Raw genomic sequence first — 15,477 nt, 5'->3', positions numbered from 1 at the left:
CACCCCCAATCAGGGTAAGGAAGCCAATTGGAGGCGGTGCCAGCAGGGGGGGAGGGGTCCTGGCTGTTGGCGGCCGGCCCCACCCCTTGGTCAAACTCCCATCAAACTCAAGGGGACAATTTGCATATTACCCTTTTATTATATAGGATAAGAAAGCATAAGCCCTTTTTATTTTATTTGAGCAACTGATCTATGAATAAAGTGTAGTCCTTCTAAGAAATAACCAAGAACTGTAGGAATTGTGTTCACAATGTAAATATTTGAGACCTAAAATCAATGAAGTCAAGATCCCTGGTAAATTCTGGTTAAAATAAACCAAAGGATGTTTCAAATGAACGTAAGGAAAACAAACAATAAAAAAAGATGAATTGGGGAAATGTTAGTCTTTTCCCAAACAGACAAAAAAAATCATTCTCTTTGAGATAAAATTGCATCAGATGCAGAAATACTCAATAGAAGAATCCAACAGTGGCAGAAAGTGTACTGAGTCACCCACCATGTAGGTGCAACAACTCACTTTGGGGGTTTATTCTTTTGCCTTTGTTTGGTTTATCATCAAATTATAATTGAGCAGTAAATATTAGTCACATTATCAAAAGAAAAAATCATCATCATCCTTCTTAAAGCAACACTGACATTGATCTCTTAACGTTAGCCATTTCTGTACAGCTAGAGTTGTACAGGCGGGAATTGTTACCAAACCGAAAGGGTTTGTTGGTCTGCACACATTAAAGCCCAGTCAACCCTGAACAGGAGTTTGCAGCCATAAAAGTAAAGGTTAGTTTTTAAAGAAATGGCACCATGCCCAGAGTCACAGGTGACCTCAAAGACTTGGCTCACAGAGGATGGGCCATATCGGGGAAAGATCATTAATCACGTGGCTAGGGGAGTCAGGTGTGGTTAGGGTCTCGGTCGGTGCTAGGGTGGAGGGTGGTGGTCATTGCATCTGGTCCCCATGTCAGCCAGGGAGTCATTCTGTCTGGTGTCACATCAATTTGGTTGGTGGGACCAGTTCACTTTCCTGGGTCCAGAGCTCAAACACAATCCAAGCCTGGATGTTATCTGTCTCTGTGGCCACTGGCCCCAGGCTTTGTTCCTAAGATTATCGGATGCAGGCCACTGATGGTCCTGGGGGCTTAATGATCCAGGGAGTGCACGTGCCAGGGGCGGGGTCAGGTGATTCAGGGGCTCCAGGCTGGAAGAGGCCAGTTCGAATCAAAGGAAAGAAGGAGAAAAGGTCAGAGGAAAGAAGATGAGGTTCCATGTGGTTACAAAATCAGGGGTCACATGGAGACACCATGTCCCATGCTGAAGTGAAGGAGGAATGTCTGCATGTGGCTTTTTCTCCCTGAGGTGAAAACAGTTATTGCCAATTATTTCAGTAATGATTAAGAAATAGAATGAAACCTATCTAATTTTATTAAACAATGTTACCCCAATAAATTCAATAAAATTCTTTAAAAAGAAATAGCAAAGCCCTGGCCAGTTTGGCTCAGTGGATAGAGCATCGGCCTGAGGACTGAAGGGTCCCGGGTTTGATTCCAGTCAAGGGCATATACCTTGGTTGCGGGCACATCCCCAGTAGGGGGCGAGCAGGAGGCAACTGATCCATGTTTCTCATCAATGTTTCTAACTCTATCCCTCTCCCTTCATCTCTGTAAAAAAATCAATAAAATATATTTTTTAAAAAAGAAATAGCAAAGTGCTTTACAACACAGACTATAAGAGGAACTGATTGTTGTCTTATAGCATAAGTATTGGTTATCATTATGGGGAAATCAGATAGTCTTTCCTGGGAAGTTTGTAGATATATTTTTTAAAATATATTTTTATTGATTTCAGAGAGGAAGGGAGAGGGAGAGAGAGAGAAACATCAATGATGAGAGAGAATCATTGATTGACTGCTTCCTGCAAGCCCCCTACTGGGGATCGAGCCCACAACCTGAGCATGTGCCCTGATCAGGAATCGAACCCTGACCTCCTGGTTCATTGGTCGACTCTCAACCTCTGAGCCACACCAACTGGGCTGTAGAATATTTTATTGCTTTATTTTTGTACGTGAAATACTTCAAACAGAGGCAAAAGTTTATACTTATATGAGGTAAAAATTTACAAAAGAAAGTTAATATTCCCTTAATCTGTCACATGTGAAGAGAAAAATGATGATCAAAGGAAATCTGCTACATTTGTCACATACCAATTTTACACCAACTCTGTTGCTACAATATAAATACATTGCCTAGACCTAAAAAAATGATTTATGACATTAAATTTTCTAAGTATATACTTATTGTGTAGCATACTAAGAACTGCTAATGTAAGCTATTGAACATTTAAAATGGCTTGGACCCTGAAATTCACATGCACACCTATGATCAGCCTTTGCATGGGGTTTCTTCAAGCGAAAACAGTCATTCGCTGACTGCGTTTGCGCCTCTCTTTCAGGATCTAGATTTCTCATCACATCCACGGGAGCCTTGTATATTAAAGATGTACAGAACGAAGACGGATTGTATAACTACCGCTGCATCACGCGCCACAGGTACACGGGGGAGACCCGGCAGAGCAACAGCGCCCGGCTCTTTGTATCAGGTAAAGGCTCAGCGCCCCCTCTTTCTGCTCTCCCTTTGCTGGTGTCCCGAGGTGGCGCCACCCACCTGGTGAAATTCATGACTAAAATCAAGTCTTCAGGCTTTTCCCCAAAAATATTTTATCAACTTAAGGTCTGTTTCCTTAAAAAAAAATCAACTCCAGTACAATGCAGTACAAATAGAGATATTCCAATGAAGTCATTTCATATTTTGTGAAATCCCAAATTCCTTTGGCGCATTATGAGTTCTCTTTGGAACACAGCACCTCCTTGCCATACACATTTGTTTGGCCTGTCACTAACCACAATGCCTCCCACCCCGCCGAGCTGAGGGAGAAGAGCAGGGTCATGTGGAACACACCTCTTGGTCCACGTGTGATGCTACAGTGTTGGGGAAATGAACCATGTGTAAAGGTAGAGGGATGTTCACGACCTCCCGTGCCCCTCCATCGGGTGAAGGAAATCTGAGAGCAGGATGCCAGTTTGTGCCCTCTCTGATGGGATTTGCCCTTTGAGAAAATATCAGTCTTTTGCATAACCTTCACATTTGGTTCGCTATTGGCCCATCTGTTGAACAAATAAGCGCGCAGTGATGCATTAGCACTTCCTGGAGCAAGCCAGATGTGTGAAATTCCATCTCAGAATTAGAAAATCGAATGCAAAATATCTGACCTTTGCCCTATAGAACCTAAAATTGGTCCCCGCAGTGAATATAATTGTGTTTGTAGTGATGCTTTGTGAGGGAGAAGTGATGGAAAGTTGCTCAATGTTGGGGGCAGGGGATGGTAATGAAAACCATCGTCTCCTGGACACCTGCTGATGGTCCCTGATGATGCTCTATTTGGATTTCCCTTCCCCATGCCCCCAGAATAACTGAAGCCCACCTGGTTTTTGGGGTACAGCACCAAAAGATGGCAGAATTAAGTGATTTCTCCTCTGCACTTGAAAGCATTTTTCTTTTTCATGTCAATTGTTACTTTCTCCTGTGTTATAGTTATTAGGTCTTGCCTCTGTTAAGAAAATTGTTAATGCTAAAAAAGTGAGAACATAGTGAGCGCAGATGACTCTTCTAAAATTCTAAGCTTCGAAAGAAAAAATAAATGAATTCCATTTTAAATCAGATTTATTTTAAAATATACACATGGGGCATACCTGGTCAGGGTGGAGACATATTAACAGCAATATTTTTAATGATCCCAAACTTCTACTGAAATTAAAACAGAATAAATCCAATGATAAAAGCAAAAGCACATGGATGGCATCAACAAAACCAGGTGATGGAAATGCCCAGAAACTCTTGGGTGGGTGTGGGCAAACTACTGACAGTAACAGGACCCTGGGGTAGGGGGCAGCAGCAGTATCACAGAAGCACTAGATGGTGAGAAGGCCTGTTGGAATCCTATATAATAAAGATGTAATAGGCAAATGGTCATTATGCCATGAAGCGTAACAACCAACTGCGTAACACCGGATCACGGATCAGCAGGAGGGTGGGGCAGCAAGCTAAAAGCAGGCGCAGATTGCTACAGGAGGGGGCAGGGCAGCAAGCTATGAGGGGGGTCGGGGGAGCTACAGGAGGGCAGGGCAGTGGGCAGAGAGCTACTGGAGGGTGGCAGCGAGCTACTGGAGGGCGGCAGCAAGCTACTGGCAAGCTACTGGTGCACGGATTCGTGCGCAGGGCTACTAGTTACTATATGTTCACAGAACTGCAAATTAACCAACACATGCTCATCTCCAAAAGCAGAGGACAGTCTTTTCCGTGGAAACCTGGGAAACCTGGGAAAGAGCAATCCCACAGGTCGATAGACCTGCATGAACTGTGAGTTGAACATGAGTGGGAAAGGCCGTAACTGGCAATGATCACACAGCTCAGCGGTGGTCTAGGTCCGCAGAGATACTGGAGGTGTTCAGAAAATACTTCTTTTGAAGAACAGATACTCACCCCGAGGGAGACTGCTGGAATTAGAAATCAAATCAGCCAGGGAGAATGCTAACATAACAGAGAGACGAGGTTAGGGTAGCATGGAGGCCCTAGGAATTCCATCTTATATAATGTTATGCAAGAAAAATAGAGCATGACAAGGTGGAGTACTGCCTCAGAAAGCAAGTAGCATAGTGATGTAGGAAGCACATGACCCAAGGTGGGACCCTCCCAGAGCAGGCACAGCTCTGAGAAAGGGACTACGTGGTGAGTTCTTTAGTGGAGACACCAAAGGGAAAAGCTGGGAGAGCTTTCTACTAGCATCTCCCTCCCCATCCAGAAGAGTCTTCTCATTAACGAAGAACCCTGTCTCACTTTCACATGGAACAAAGGAAAAAATGATTCAACCTCCCACAAATTTATTACAAGAAGAAAGATGAAAATGAATCAAATCATGTTTTGACAATTAGAAGTAAAAATTACGTACAAATCATGTGAAAACTATAACTTATCATTTGAGAATAATTTAATACTTTGAAAGAGGAGCATAAGTCAGAATAAAGGGCTCATAAAAAATGGCTAAACAATGTGAATCTGTGAAAGAAAAAAAATGGCATAATTTAGGAAAAGATGAAAATTAAATTAGAAGGAATACATCAGAGAATAGACATAGCAGAAAGCATAATGTGGGAAATAAAGGAAAATATGAATATATGGTACATAATGGGTAATATGAAGAATTTATGAATACACTAGTGTGATATTAGCATTGTGGTTACATAAGGAAAGTCTTTTTGTAAAGAAGCATACTTCATAAAATGTTTGAAGATTAAGTGATGAAGATTAAATGCAGTGCCGTTGTTTGGTTGTACTACTTCTATATATGACCAAATATCACCTGTGGCAAGCATGCTTAAAATGTGACTTAAAATATAACAGAAATGCACCTTCCTTTTCTGTAAAATAGTTTTATTGAGATTTAACTTACCAGTTTTAAACTTTGCCCATTTTAAGAATACAATTCAATGATTTCAGTAAAATGTATAGAGTTGTGCAATTATCACTATAATTTAATTTTAAAACATTGCCATCATCAAAAAAGGTCCCTGCTGTCTCTTTTCAGTCAATTCCATTTCCCATCCCCAGCTCCAGGCAAGCACTGTCTCCTGTCTGTCTTTATAGGTCTGCATTTTCTGCATATTTTAGATAAATTGAATCATGCAATATGTGGCTATGTATCAAGCTTCTTTAATGTAATCTTTTGAGGTTCATCCTATCTAATACAAGAGTAATGTGCAAATTGACCATCATTCCAAGACACAAGATGGCTGCCCCCATGTGGACAAAGATGGCTGCCCCCATGTGGACACAAGATGGCTGCCACAAGATGGCCTGCAGGGGAGGGCAGTTGTGGGCAGTTGGGGAAGACCAGGCCAGCAAGGGAGGGCAGTTGGGGGGGACCCAGGCCTGCAGGGGAGGGCAGTTGGGGGAGACCAGGCCTGCAGGGGAGGACAGTTTGGGGGGACCCATCCTGCAGGGGAGGGCAGTTGGGGGAGACCAGGCCTGCAGGGGAGGACAGTTTGGGGGGACCCATCCTGCAGTGGAGGGCAGTTTGGGGGGATCAGGCCTGCAGGGGAGGGCAGTTGTGGGCAATCGGGCCAGCAGTGAGGTCAGTTAGGGGTGACCGGGCCGGCAGAGGAGGGCAGTTGTGGGCGATCAGGCCAGCAGGGAGGGCAGTTAGGGGTGACCGGGCCGGCGGAGGAGGGCAGTCGTGGGAGGCCAGGTTAGCAGAGGAGGGCAGTTGTGGGCGATCAGGCCAGCAGGGAGGGCAATTAGGGGTGACCGGGCCAGCAGGGGAGGGCAGTTAGGCGTGAACAGGCCAGCAGGGGAGGGCAGTTGGGGGCGACCAGGCCTGCAGGGGAGGACAGATAGGGACAACCAGACTGGCAGGGGAGGGCAGTTGGGGCAATCTGGCCAGCCGGGGAGCAGTTAGGCGTCAATCGGGCTGGCAGTGGAGTGGTTAAGAGGTGATCAGGCTGGCAGGCAGAAGCAGTTAGGGGCAATCAGGTAGAGGCAGGTGAGCAGCTGGGAGCCAGCAGTCCTGCATTGTGAGAGGGATGTCCCATATTGGAGAGGGTGCAGGCTGGGCTGAGGGACACACACACACACACCTGTGCATGAATTTCATGCACCGGGCCTCTAGTCCATATTATAACATGTATCAGTATTATTTTTTATTGCAGATCAGTATTCCATTTTGTGTATATATACATTTTGTTTATTCACTAAAGGATGGACTGTTAGATCATTTTCATATTTTAGCTGTTATGAATAAGCATGCTATGAACATCTGTGTACAAGTCTTTGAATGAACGTAGGTTTTTACTTGTCTAGGATAGATACTTAGGAAGGGAACTTTAGGGCCTTACGGTAAATTGAATTTTAACATTTTAAGAAACGGCCAAACTGTTTTCCAAAGTGGCTGACCCATTTTACATTCCCATCAGCAATGTCTGAGGGCTCCACTTTCTTTTCCACATCCCCACTCCATCATCCCATTTCTTCCCTTCTTTACACGTACACAGGCTAAGTTATCTTTATGTATTTGTGTACTAATATGTTTCCTGCTGCCTCACACACACTGGCCCAACTAGCATGTCAGCTCCATGAGGGTATCCTGGCCTGTCTTTGTCACCTTGCCTGTGTCTTTAATGCCTAACACTGGGCTGGTTCCCCATGTGGGGGTCAAACAATATTTGTGAAATAAATAAACGAAACACCTCCAGATTCAATAGTTATGTGTAAAACTCCTTTTGTGGCATAAAGTTTACTAATGTTAAACAACTATTTATGTTACTGTCACTCTCTTGAGAGTGGAAATCCAACATTCTCTGGTTATCAGAAGACCCAATTCTTGGCCTGTGGGGGCCACTCCTGTTGAAGCATGCTGATTCCGAAGTTTTTTAGTATTTAGTACCTTTTCTGCTTCAAACTTTCACAAACTCTGAACACAAGAAATTTATATAACTGGTATGACGTCTAGAATTTCAACTATGCAGGAGGTTCTGTGATGCAAATGATCATTTCAGCTCCTCCTCCACGATGTCTAAGAGTTTTTCTTCCTTCTGCAGACCCGGCGAACTCAGCCCCGTCCATACTGGATGGGTTTGATCACCGCAAAGCCATGTCAGGGCAGCCTGTGGAGCTGCCTTGCAAAGCGCTTGGGCACCCTGAGCCAGATTACCGCTGGCTGAAAGACAACATGCCCCTGGAACTTTCTGGAAGGTTCCAGAAGACCGTGACGGGGCTACTCATTGAGAATACTCGTCCCTCAGACTCAGGCAGCTATGTGTGTGAAGTATCCAACAGATATGGAACTGCTAAGGTGATAGGCCGCCTGTACGTGAAACGTAAGTTGGACGGTAACTTGTGATGGTGAAGTTGGCTGATGGGGCTCTTGTGACAAGCTGACCCCCGGGCTTTCTCTGTAGCATCCCATCGATCTTCACAGTGGTCCTGCTGAGACCATTATTGGCCCCATTTTGCAGATGAGGGTTACACACACAGCTGGAGAGTTTGGAGCTTAGGACTGAATTCAGGTCTGTCTGATTCCCAATCCCCAAATTCCAACATTTCCATCAGGCCCAATGTAACCAGGTTACATTTCCAAGATAACATTGCCCAGCTGTTGAGTGAAGATTGGCTAGTCTCAGTGAAAATCAATGGGACCGGGGCAGGATTGGGCAGTCACGCAGTCAGATCCAAGTGCGTGTCCTCGGCCTGTTTTAGATGCTTCTTTAAATTTCTAAGTGGGGCTATAATCAGCAGAAATACCAGGCTGTAAGCTATTCAAATAGTGGACTTGGACACAATATTATAGATCATTTAGTCCAAGGATGTGGCTATGTTTAACCTCCAGTTGATTGATGGGGACTGTGTTGAGGACCGTGTGGAGAGCGGTGCTGAAGACAAGACTCGGAGGAAAGGGGGATGTGATCACAGGGGGAAGCACTCCAATCTAGGTAAACACCGTCAGTTTTGCTCCTGTGGAAACCAAATCAAAACGAGATACCCAAGATGCCACGGAGCTGCAGGACTTCAGTCAACACAGTGGCCAGTATATAGTATTATATGTCTAATTCGATGAACTGAACTGAACAAACTGAATCACCAGAGTCTGACACTGAAAGGGAGGAATTTTCTCGCCTTGGCTTTTCCCCAGCCCTATGCCTAGTTATGGAAGTGCCTCTTCGGTGTCACCCTGCGTGTGACGCCCAATCCCCGCCCAAGACAATATATTTAAAGTAACTATCCCAGTGACTGTCTGGAACCGGCAGCCCAGGGTGAGTCCTGCAAATATCACTCAAACTTGCTTAGGCTGGGAGTAGAAAGAAATGGGAGGTAATGCCTGCACAGTTATATTTCTGTTGCTGAAGAAACTTGTGCGTGAAATAATGAAGCATTGGACATCTAGTAAGAATTATTCCACTGGCTCAACGTCTCCTCTGTGTTCAAACATGTTTTATGGCTTTCTGTTTTCTGTTGAGTAAAGCTTATGTCTTAGGAGATTATCTAAAGCATCTCAAGTGAACCTGCCATATTTCCCATAGTTTTTCTTCAAAAAATCCACACCTGCTAAATCTTCTTCCTCTCCCCTGTACAAACCCATTCCTTTCCCATTGCAAGTCATGTTGCTCCCTCCACATCGAAGATGGGTTTCAAATACTTGAATGTCTAAGACTTCCCATCTTTCTAAGTTCAATGCCATGTCTTTTCCCAAAGATATCCGCCCCCCAATCTTCTGTTCAACTCTGAGTATTGTATTACTTCCTCTGTAAAGGCATTTATCACTGTGTACATTTTAAAAATTATAAACTCTTCATTCGGAGTGTATGTTTCCATCATTGTACTCTTCGGCCACATTTGGACAGGTTCTCAAATGCTTCTTGAATGTTCCCATCCTTCCTTCTGACTGCTCCTTTGTTTTTCTCTCCTCTTAACAAAAAGCATGGCCTATAGAACTATTCCTATAATTTCTTTTTCTCTTGCTTCCAAATCAGAGCTCCCCTCTATTCGATCTCTTCTCTTCTTTTGCTGTTCCCTCTTATCCTCATGGCTTCCAATTTCTCCCCTCTGGAAATAGCCCTGAGTATAAAGGTTTAGCCTCTGCCTCCTTTTTGAGGGTCAGTGGAGCATGTCTCCCAATTTCATAGAAGATGTTTAGCTGGCACTTCCAAAGATCACTATCCCAAACCAAACTTGCCACCATATCTACCTTGTAAATGGGTCCCCTTGTTATGCCAGATGTCTTCCCCCTTAAGTCACCTTCCAGTGTGAATTTTAAGTTTTTGATCCTCTTTAAGGCTTTTATTTCTCTGGCCAAGTCCTGCCAAGTCCTAGAGACTGTCTCTCAGCATTTCTCAGTTGTGTTCTCCACCTTCTCCACCTCTGCCCTATCTCAGATCCAGTCCTCACTGTGCCTCAGCTGCACATTTGTGATGCCACTTTTCTGACCATCTTTCCACTCTCATTTGTCTATCACAATGGAATGATTCATTTCTCCTAAAAATTGTATCTGACTGTAGCATTCACTTGCTGAACATTCTAGAAAGCTTTCGTTAGTTCCCTCTGGTTTAATTCCCAAATCTGGAGGCTTTTTGCAATCTTGTCCCAGATGCCCTTGTCATTTTTCTCCCATGATACCCCTTCAGAGACCTTGGGTTGCATTCAAACTGCTCAGAGACCCTTCCTGAGACCCCTCTGTGCTTCCTGACCTAATTCAGTCTCCGCAATGCCCTCTGCCTCAGCTCTATCCACGCTTGATATCTGAGGACCTTCTATTGATCCTCTGCCACATATTACATGTCTCTAATGCACTATTTTGGTTACTATATTCATTCTTGTATTTGTCTAGTCCACCTAGAAGCCTAAATTTCTTGGAACCAAAGACTTCACAGTGTGGAGAAATTAGAGCAGTAGGAATAACTGGGGTAAAAAAACTGGGGTTTTTTGCCATTAACTTGTTGAGTGGATTTGGTTAATTAACTTTTTTTTGAATAGCCATTTCCTCTTCTGCAAAGTGGAGATTAAAAAAAAACTTGTAGGATAGTGGGGAGACTGACTTAAATATCGTACAAAAGATGTTTGCTACCTTTATGGCACATGCGAGTTGTACTGCAAGCGTTATTCATCTTTGCCTCGCCTGTGACTTCAATCCCATCCTTGGCATACAGATGTTCAATAAACGCTTGCTAACTTGAATTGGGTTTGTTAAATGAAAACGTAGGGCATCAAGATTGAGATTTCCAACCCTGTCCAAGCCAGTTAGCCTCATTTTAAACAGACAAACAAACAAAAACCGGTTTCACGGTCACAAATGCGAATGTCAGCCTGTTTCCTTATAGCTGGCATTGGCCCTGGTTAGGCCACGTAAGGGATGTGAGTGAGTATAGATGTGTGTGACGATGGCCCAGAGCAAACCCATCCATGCCTCCTTGAGACAAGGCCAATAGAATTTAAATATTCAAATATTTCTGTCCTTCCTGGTAACCAGCGCATCACATTTCTTATTGTCAGTGGGTTAATACTCATACATACTCAGTGGAAAAGCAATTTGACCAACATTAGTCTATTTGCTACCTAGAGAGAGAAATAATAATAATAATAATAATAATAATAATAATAATAATAAAGAAGAACAGCACAGAGGGTGTTGCAGACACCATGCTATACCCTGACACAAAGGGCAGTGGGGGAAAGGGACAGATATAATACTTTAACAGTAAAGAATTTTTTAAAAATCAAAAACAAAAAAGGATGGAGCGAGTGTGCTTGCAATGACATACCTGCCTTGTCACGAGTCCTGCATGCTGTTGAACTGCCATGTCCACGTGTGCTATTTTCACCTTCTTTTCTCTCTGACCCCGTTCTTCAGAGCCACTGAAAGCCACCATCAGCCCCAGGAAGGTGAAGAGCAGCGTGGGGAGCCAGGTGGCCTTGTCCTGCAGCGTGACCGCAAGTGAGGACCAGGAGCTCTCCTGGTACCGAAACGGCGAAATCCTCAACCCGGGGAAAAATGTGAGGATCACAGGGATCAACCACGAAAACCTTATCATGGATCACATGGTCAAAAGTGACGGGGGCGCGTACCAGTGCTTTGTGCGCGAGGACAAGCTGTCCGCTCAAGACTTTGTGCAGGTGGTCCTTGAAGGTCAGTGGGCCTCGGTGCGGGTTCGGCTGCAAAGAGCCCGGCCCCAGAGCACTCCCAAGGAAGGACCCGGGGTGGCACAGTGCTGCTAGCTCCCAGTTTACACCTTTCTTGACCTCTCTGACCTTTATTCCTATCTGTACCTTTCTATCTATCTGACCCGCTAATAACTCTACCAGGTTTGTCAAGATAAATCAGGCAAATAAAAGGATAGGTTCTGAGGAAGTAAACATCGTACATGGTAGAGGGAACATAAGGAATATAATTTAACATGAAGTCAATGAACCTGAACGCTGCCCACTCTCATGTTTAAAGTTGTCTCTGAAGCTTTGAAACTTACAGGTTGGTTGACACCTCAGCATCCTCTAGGGAGAGGGAAACTTTTTCTGCCAAGGGCCATTTGGATATTTAGAACATCATTTGCGGGCCATACAGAATTATCAACTTATAAATTAGCCTGCTACATTTGGTCAAACATTTAATTAACTCACCCCTAATACCTTGGCAGGGCCAGACCAAATGATTTTATGGGCTTTCTGTGGCCCGAGGGCCAGACGTTCCCTACCCCTGGTAGGCCAGGGTTTCCCAGTAATGCTCTTTTTGGAAGACTGTAGAATTTTAGCCACACCTCTGGCCTCTACCCACCAGATGCTCATAGCACCTTTCTACAAACCGTGATAGCCAAAGATGCCTACAGAGGTTGCCAGGTGTCCCCTGGGGTGCAACGTAGCCCCCGTTGAGAAGCACAACGTTAGAGGCAAGACGCAGGGCACTATTTCAGTGTTGAGCTTGATGGAGAGCAAAATGGTGTTGGGTTCATAGGGCTGTCCCTGGTTGGGTCCAAATATCCAAAGATTTAGGTGAATTGAATTTCTGAGGAATTTCCTTGTGGTATGATAACAGGTTTTAGGTATGTTTTATTGTTATTGTTGTTTTATTTAACTGCCTACTGCCTCCTTGCATCTTCAAGCTTATCCGTCAGCCAGGAGAGAAGCTATTAAAGTAATGTTCAAGGAGACATGTGTTTATCACCAGATAACGGAACTAGCTTTTATCTGCATAGTTATGTGTCTTGTTGAGAACTGGGCCTTTACATATCATTTAAAACTTATCTGTTATCAATTAATAAAATAACTACATGACTTTCATGTATCTTAAAGGGAGAAAAAAATTATGTATGAAAATATGTTTAAATATTGTCTTGGGGCTAACAGAGTATTTCTATCATTTCTTTTTTAACCTTAGTCAGTTTGTAAGAAGAAATAGGCTTAGAAGGACATTCTTATTTTGATTTAAGCATTTACTTGCGGACAAGGAGATGTTTAAAGCAGAGATGAAACGAGCTGAAGGCACACTACTCATGTGAAATGCCTGACACTGTGTTCCACAGAATAATTAAGCGCAGAAAGCAATCAGTGTGCACAGAGCTGGATGGTTAATGATGATGCACTGCGGTTCTTACATAGTCGCTATTTTTAGATTCTTTGTAGAAAAGGCAGCAGTTACCTTTGGAGGCCTAGTTACCGTGGCAACCCTCCGCGAGTCTAAGAAAACCCAAAGAGCATATTGATAATCCATAATGATGTCGAAAGGGTTCAGGTTATCACAGAGTGACAGCCAGAAAGATTTCAAAGACACTCAGGTCTCACTGGGAAATTAATGTCGGCTTTCATCTCCAAAAAGCCTGTCACTCGCATAAAAAGGGAGAGAGGAGCACACGGAGCATCCTCACGGGTGTATGTGCTGTGTGTCAGCTTCCATTCAGGGCCAGGAGCGTCATGTTGTTTTTTTCTCTTCTGAGAGATGGCAGTGCTAATGCAGAGAAGGAGAGAGAGAGGGAGCCACAAGCGCATATCCAGTGTCTGCCTTAAAACAGTGTCTAACTAGTATCCTCAGATATAAACTCCTACTATTATCAATGAAATAGCTGTGGATTCACATAAATGTATAAACTCACAATACCCAGAACTAAGAATGGCCATGGATGTAATGCAGACTTAGAGAGGGTTTTCTATGAGGCCAACGAAACTGTCATGGAAATCTAACATAACTGGAATCTACTTATACAGCCAAGATTTAAACCAGAATAACTGGAAAAATGGAATAACAAAAAAAGAATGAGAACAGGTCTTATTTCTGGAAATGATAGAATAGCATGTATCAGACTAACTAACCTGTAAGAGGATAAAAATTATGAACTTTGGGACAAGCAAAACTATATGCAGACACTAAAGATATATCTAAAGGTAGGTGGAAAGGATTTGGCCCTCAAAAGAAGTGAAAAGATTAAGTGATATCCACATTGATACCACATTTCCCCTGAAGATATTCACCAGTCTTGTGGGATTGAGGTATAGAAGGACAGAGGTCTGGGCTGTTGAATCACCTTCAAATTGAGGGAGGTGAGTGGAGAGTCCAAGAAGGAGGAAATAGCAGTAGTGAGTCTTAAAATATGAAAATAAACTTCCTTGAAGAACTTGGTTGACACCTGAACTGCAAAAATTTGAAGAAGAATCCAAGTATATCGTAAAAATAACTGGATGTCCAAAGCAAACAAACAAATAAAAAATAGGATACTGGGGCCAGAGGTCAAAAGACAAAGTAGGGAATAGAAACAGACCCTGAGAAGATCCAGGTATTAGAATTAGCAAACCAGTACTTCAAAGCTATTTAAAATATGTTCAATAACTTAAAAGAAAATTAGAGCATAATGAATGGACATATGGGAAAGAGCAGCAGAGAAATGGAAACTATAAAATGAAACAAAAGAGGAATGAAAAAATTCACTGTGTTGGCTTTAATGGAAAATTGCAGAAGCAAGAAGAAAGGATGAGTGAAATTAGAGATAGAGTAAAATTAATTAGCTAATCTGATGCACATAGAAAAAGAGGACTCCAAATGAAATTCGCAGAGCCTCGATGACATGTGGGACATATATAATTATAGGCACAGAAAAATAGGAGTCCGAGAATGAGGAAGAACATATTTGAAGAAATAATGGCCATCATTTCCAGAAATCTGGTATAAAAAATAACATTACAGATCTAAGAAACTTGGCAAACCCCACGAAGAACAAATACAAAGAAAATCACATGCATGCACATCAGAATAAAGTAGCTGAAAATCCAAGAGAAATAAAGCATTTTATAGTCCCTCCAAAGACATTTTCAGCTAAATACATCCTAAAAACATCCGTTGAATTGGAAGGTCAAATAAGATGATGTCAACGCTCCCAAGGGCTGGTTGTGTAGGGAGAATAACAAACAGAATGACGTCTAACTTCTCTGTCAGTTAAGTGCAGAGCATGTTGGGGCAGTGTCTGCACTGTTCCCAGGCTCTTCATTTTAATATCCGGAAATTCTGGTTCTCACCTTTCACAGTGAAAGTAAGAAGTTTGCAATCCAAGGACACTGAAATATGCTATGTATGAATACATCTGGGAAAGGCCCAGATCCTCAAAGGCCTTTTCCAGCCACCCAAGATATGAAGTGGAATGAAGTTGAGATTCAGGAATTTGCAAATGAAAAGATGGTAGAGGGCTATAGGGAGGCACCTGGTACAGCCCCCCAGTAAGAACCCTGAACCCTACACAGCTGGCCCAGCTGGCCACAGAAGTAGGCTGCAAGGTTTGGGTGGTGGGTACCTCTTTCTTCTGGGGTTGTTGAAAATGTTAACAGTTCTTTTTCTGTGACGGAATTTAAAACTATCTTCAGTTTTGTTTCCCACATTTGTTTTGCTTATATATTTTTTAATCATTAA

General features: G+C 43.2%; 1 protein-coding gene across 1 annotated transcript in view; it reads left to right on the top strand.

The window, feature by feature from the left end:
• Positions 1-15,477, top strand: part of DSCAM (DS cell adhesion molecule) — a gene marked incomplete at both ends in the record, with an annotated part of 461,963 nt that overhangs the window by 277,482 nt on the left and 169,004 nt on the right. The window contains 3 exon segments of the mRNA XM_079762252.1: positions 2,446-2,592; positions 7,643-7,921; positions 11,446-11,721. Of these exon segments, the coding sequence (XP_079618378.1) occupies positions 2,446-2,592; positions 7,643-7,921; positions 11,446-11,721 (702 nt within the window).

This window comes from Cnephaeus nilssonii, assembly GCF_951640355.1.
Source record: "Cnephaeus nilssonii genome assembly, chromosome: 3".
NCBI classification, from domain to species: Eukaryota; Metazoa; Chordata; class Mammalia; order Chiroptera; family Vespertilionidae; genus Cnephaeus; species Cnephaeus nilssonii.
The sequence above is the reverse complement of the archived record's forward strand: the minus strand, read 5'-3'. Positions and strand labels throughout refer to the sequence as shown.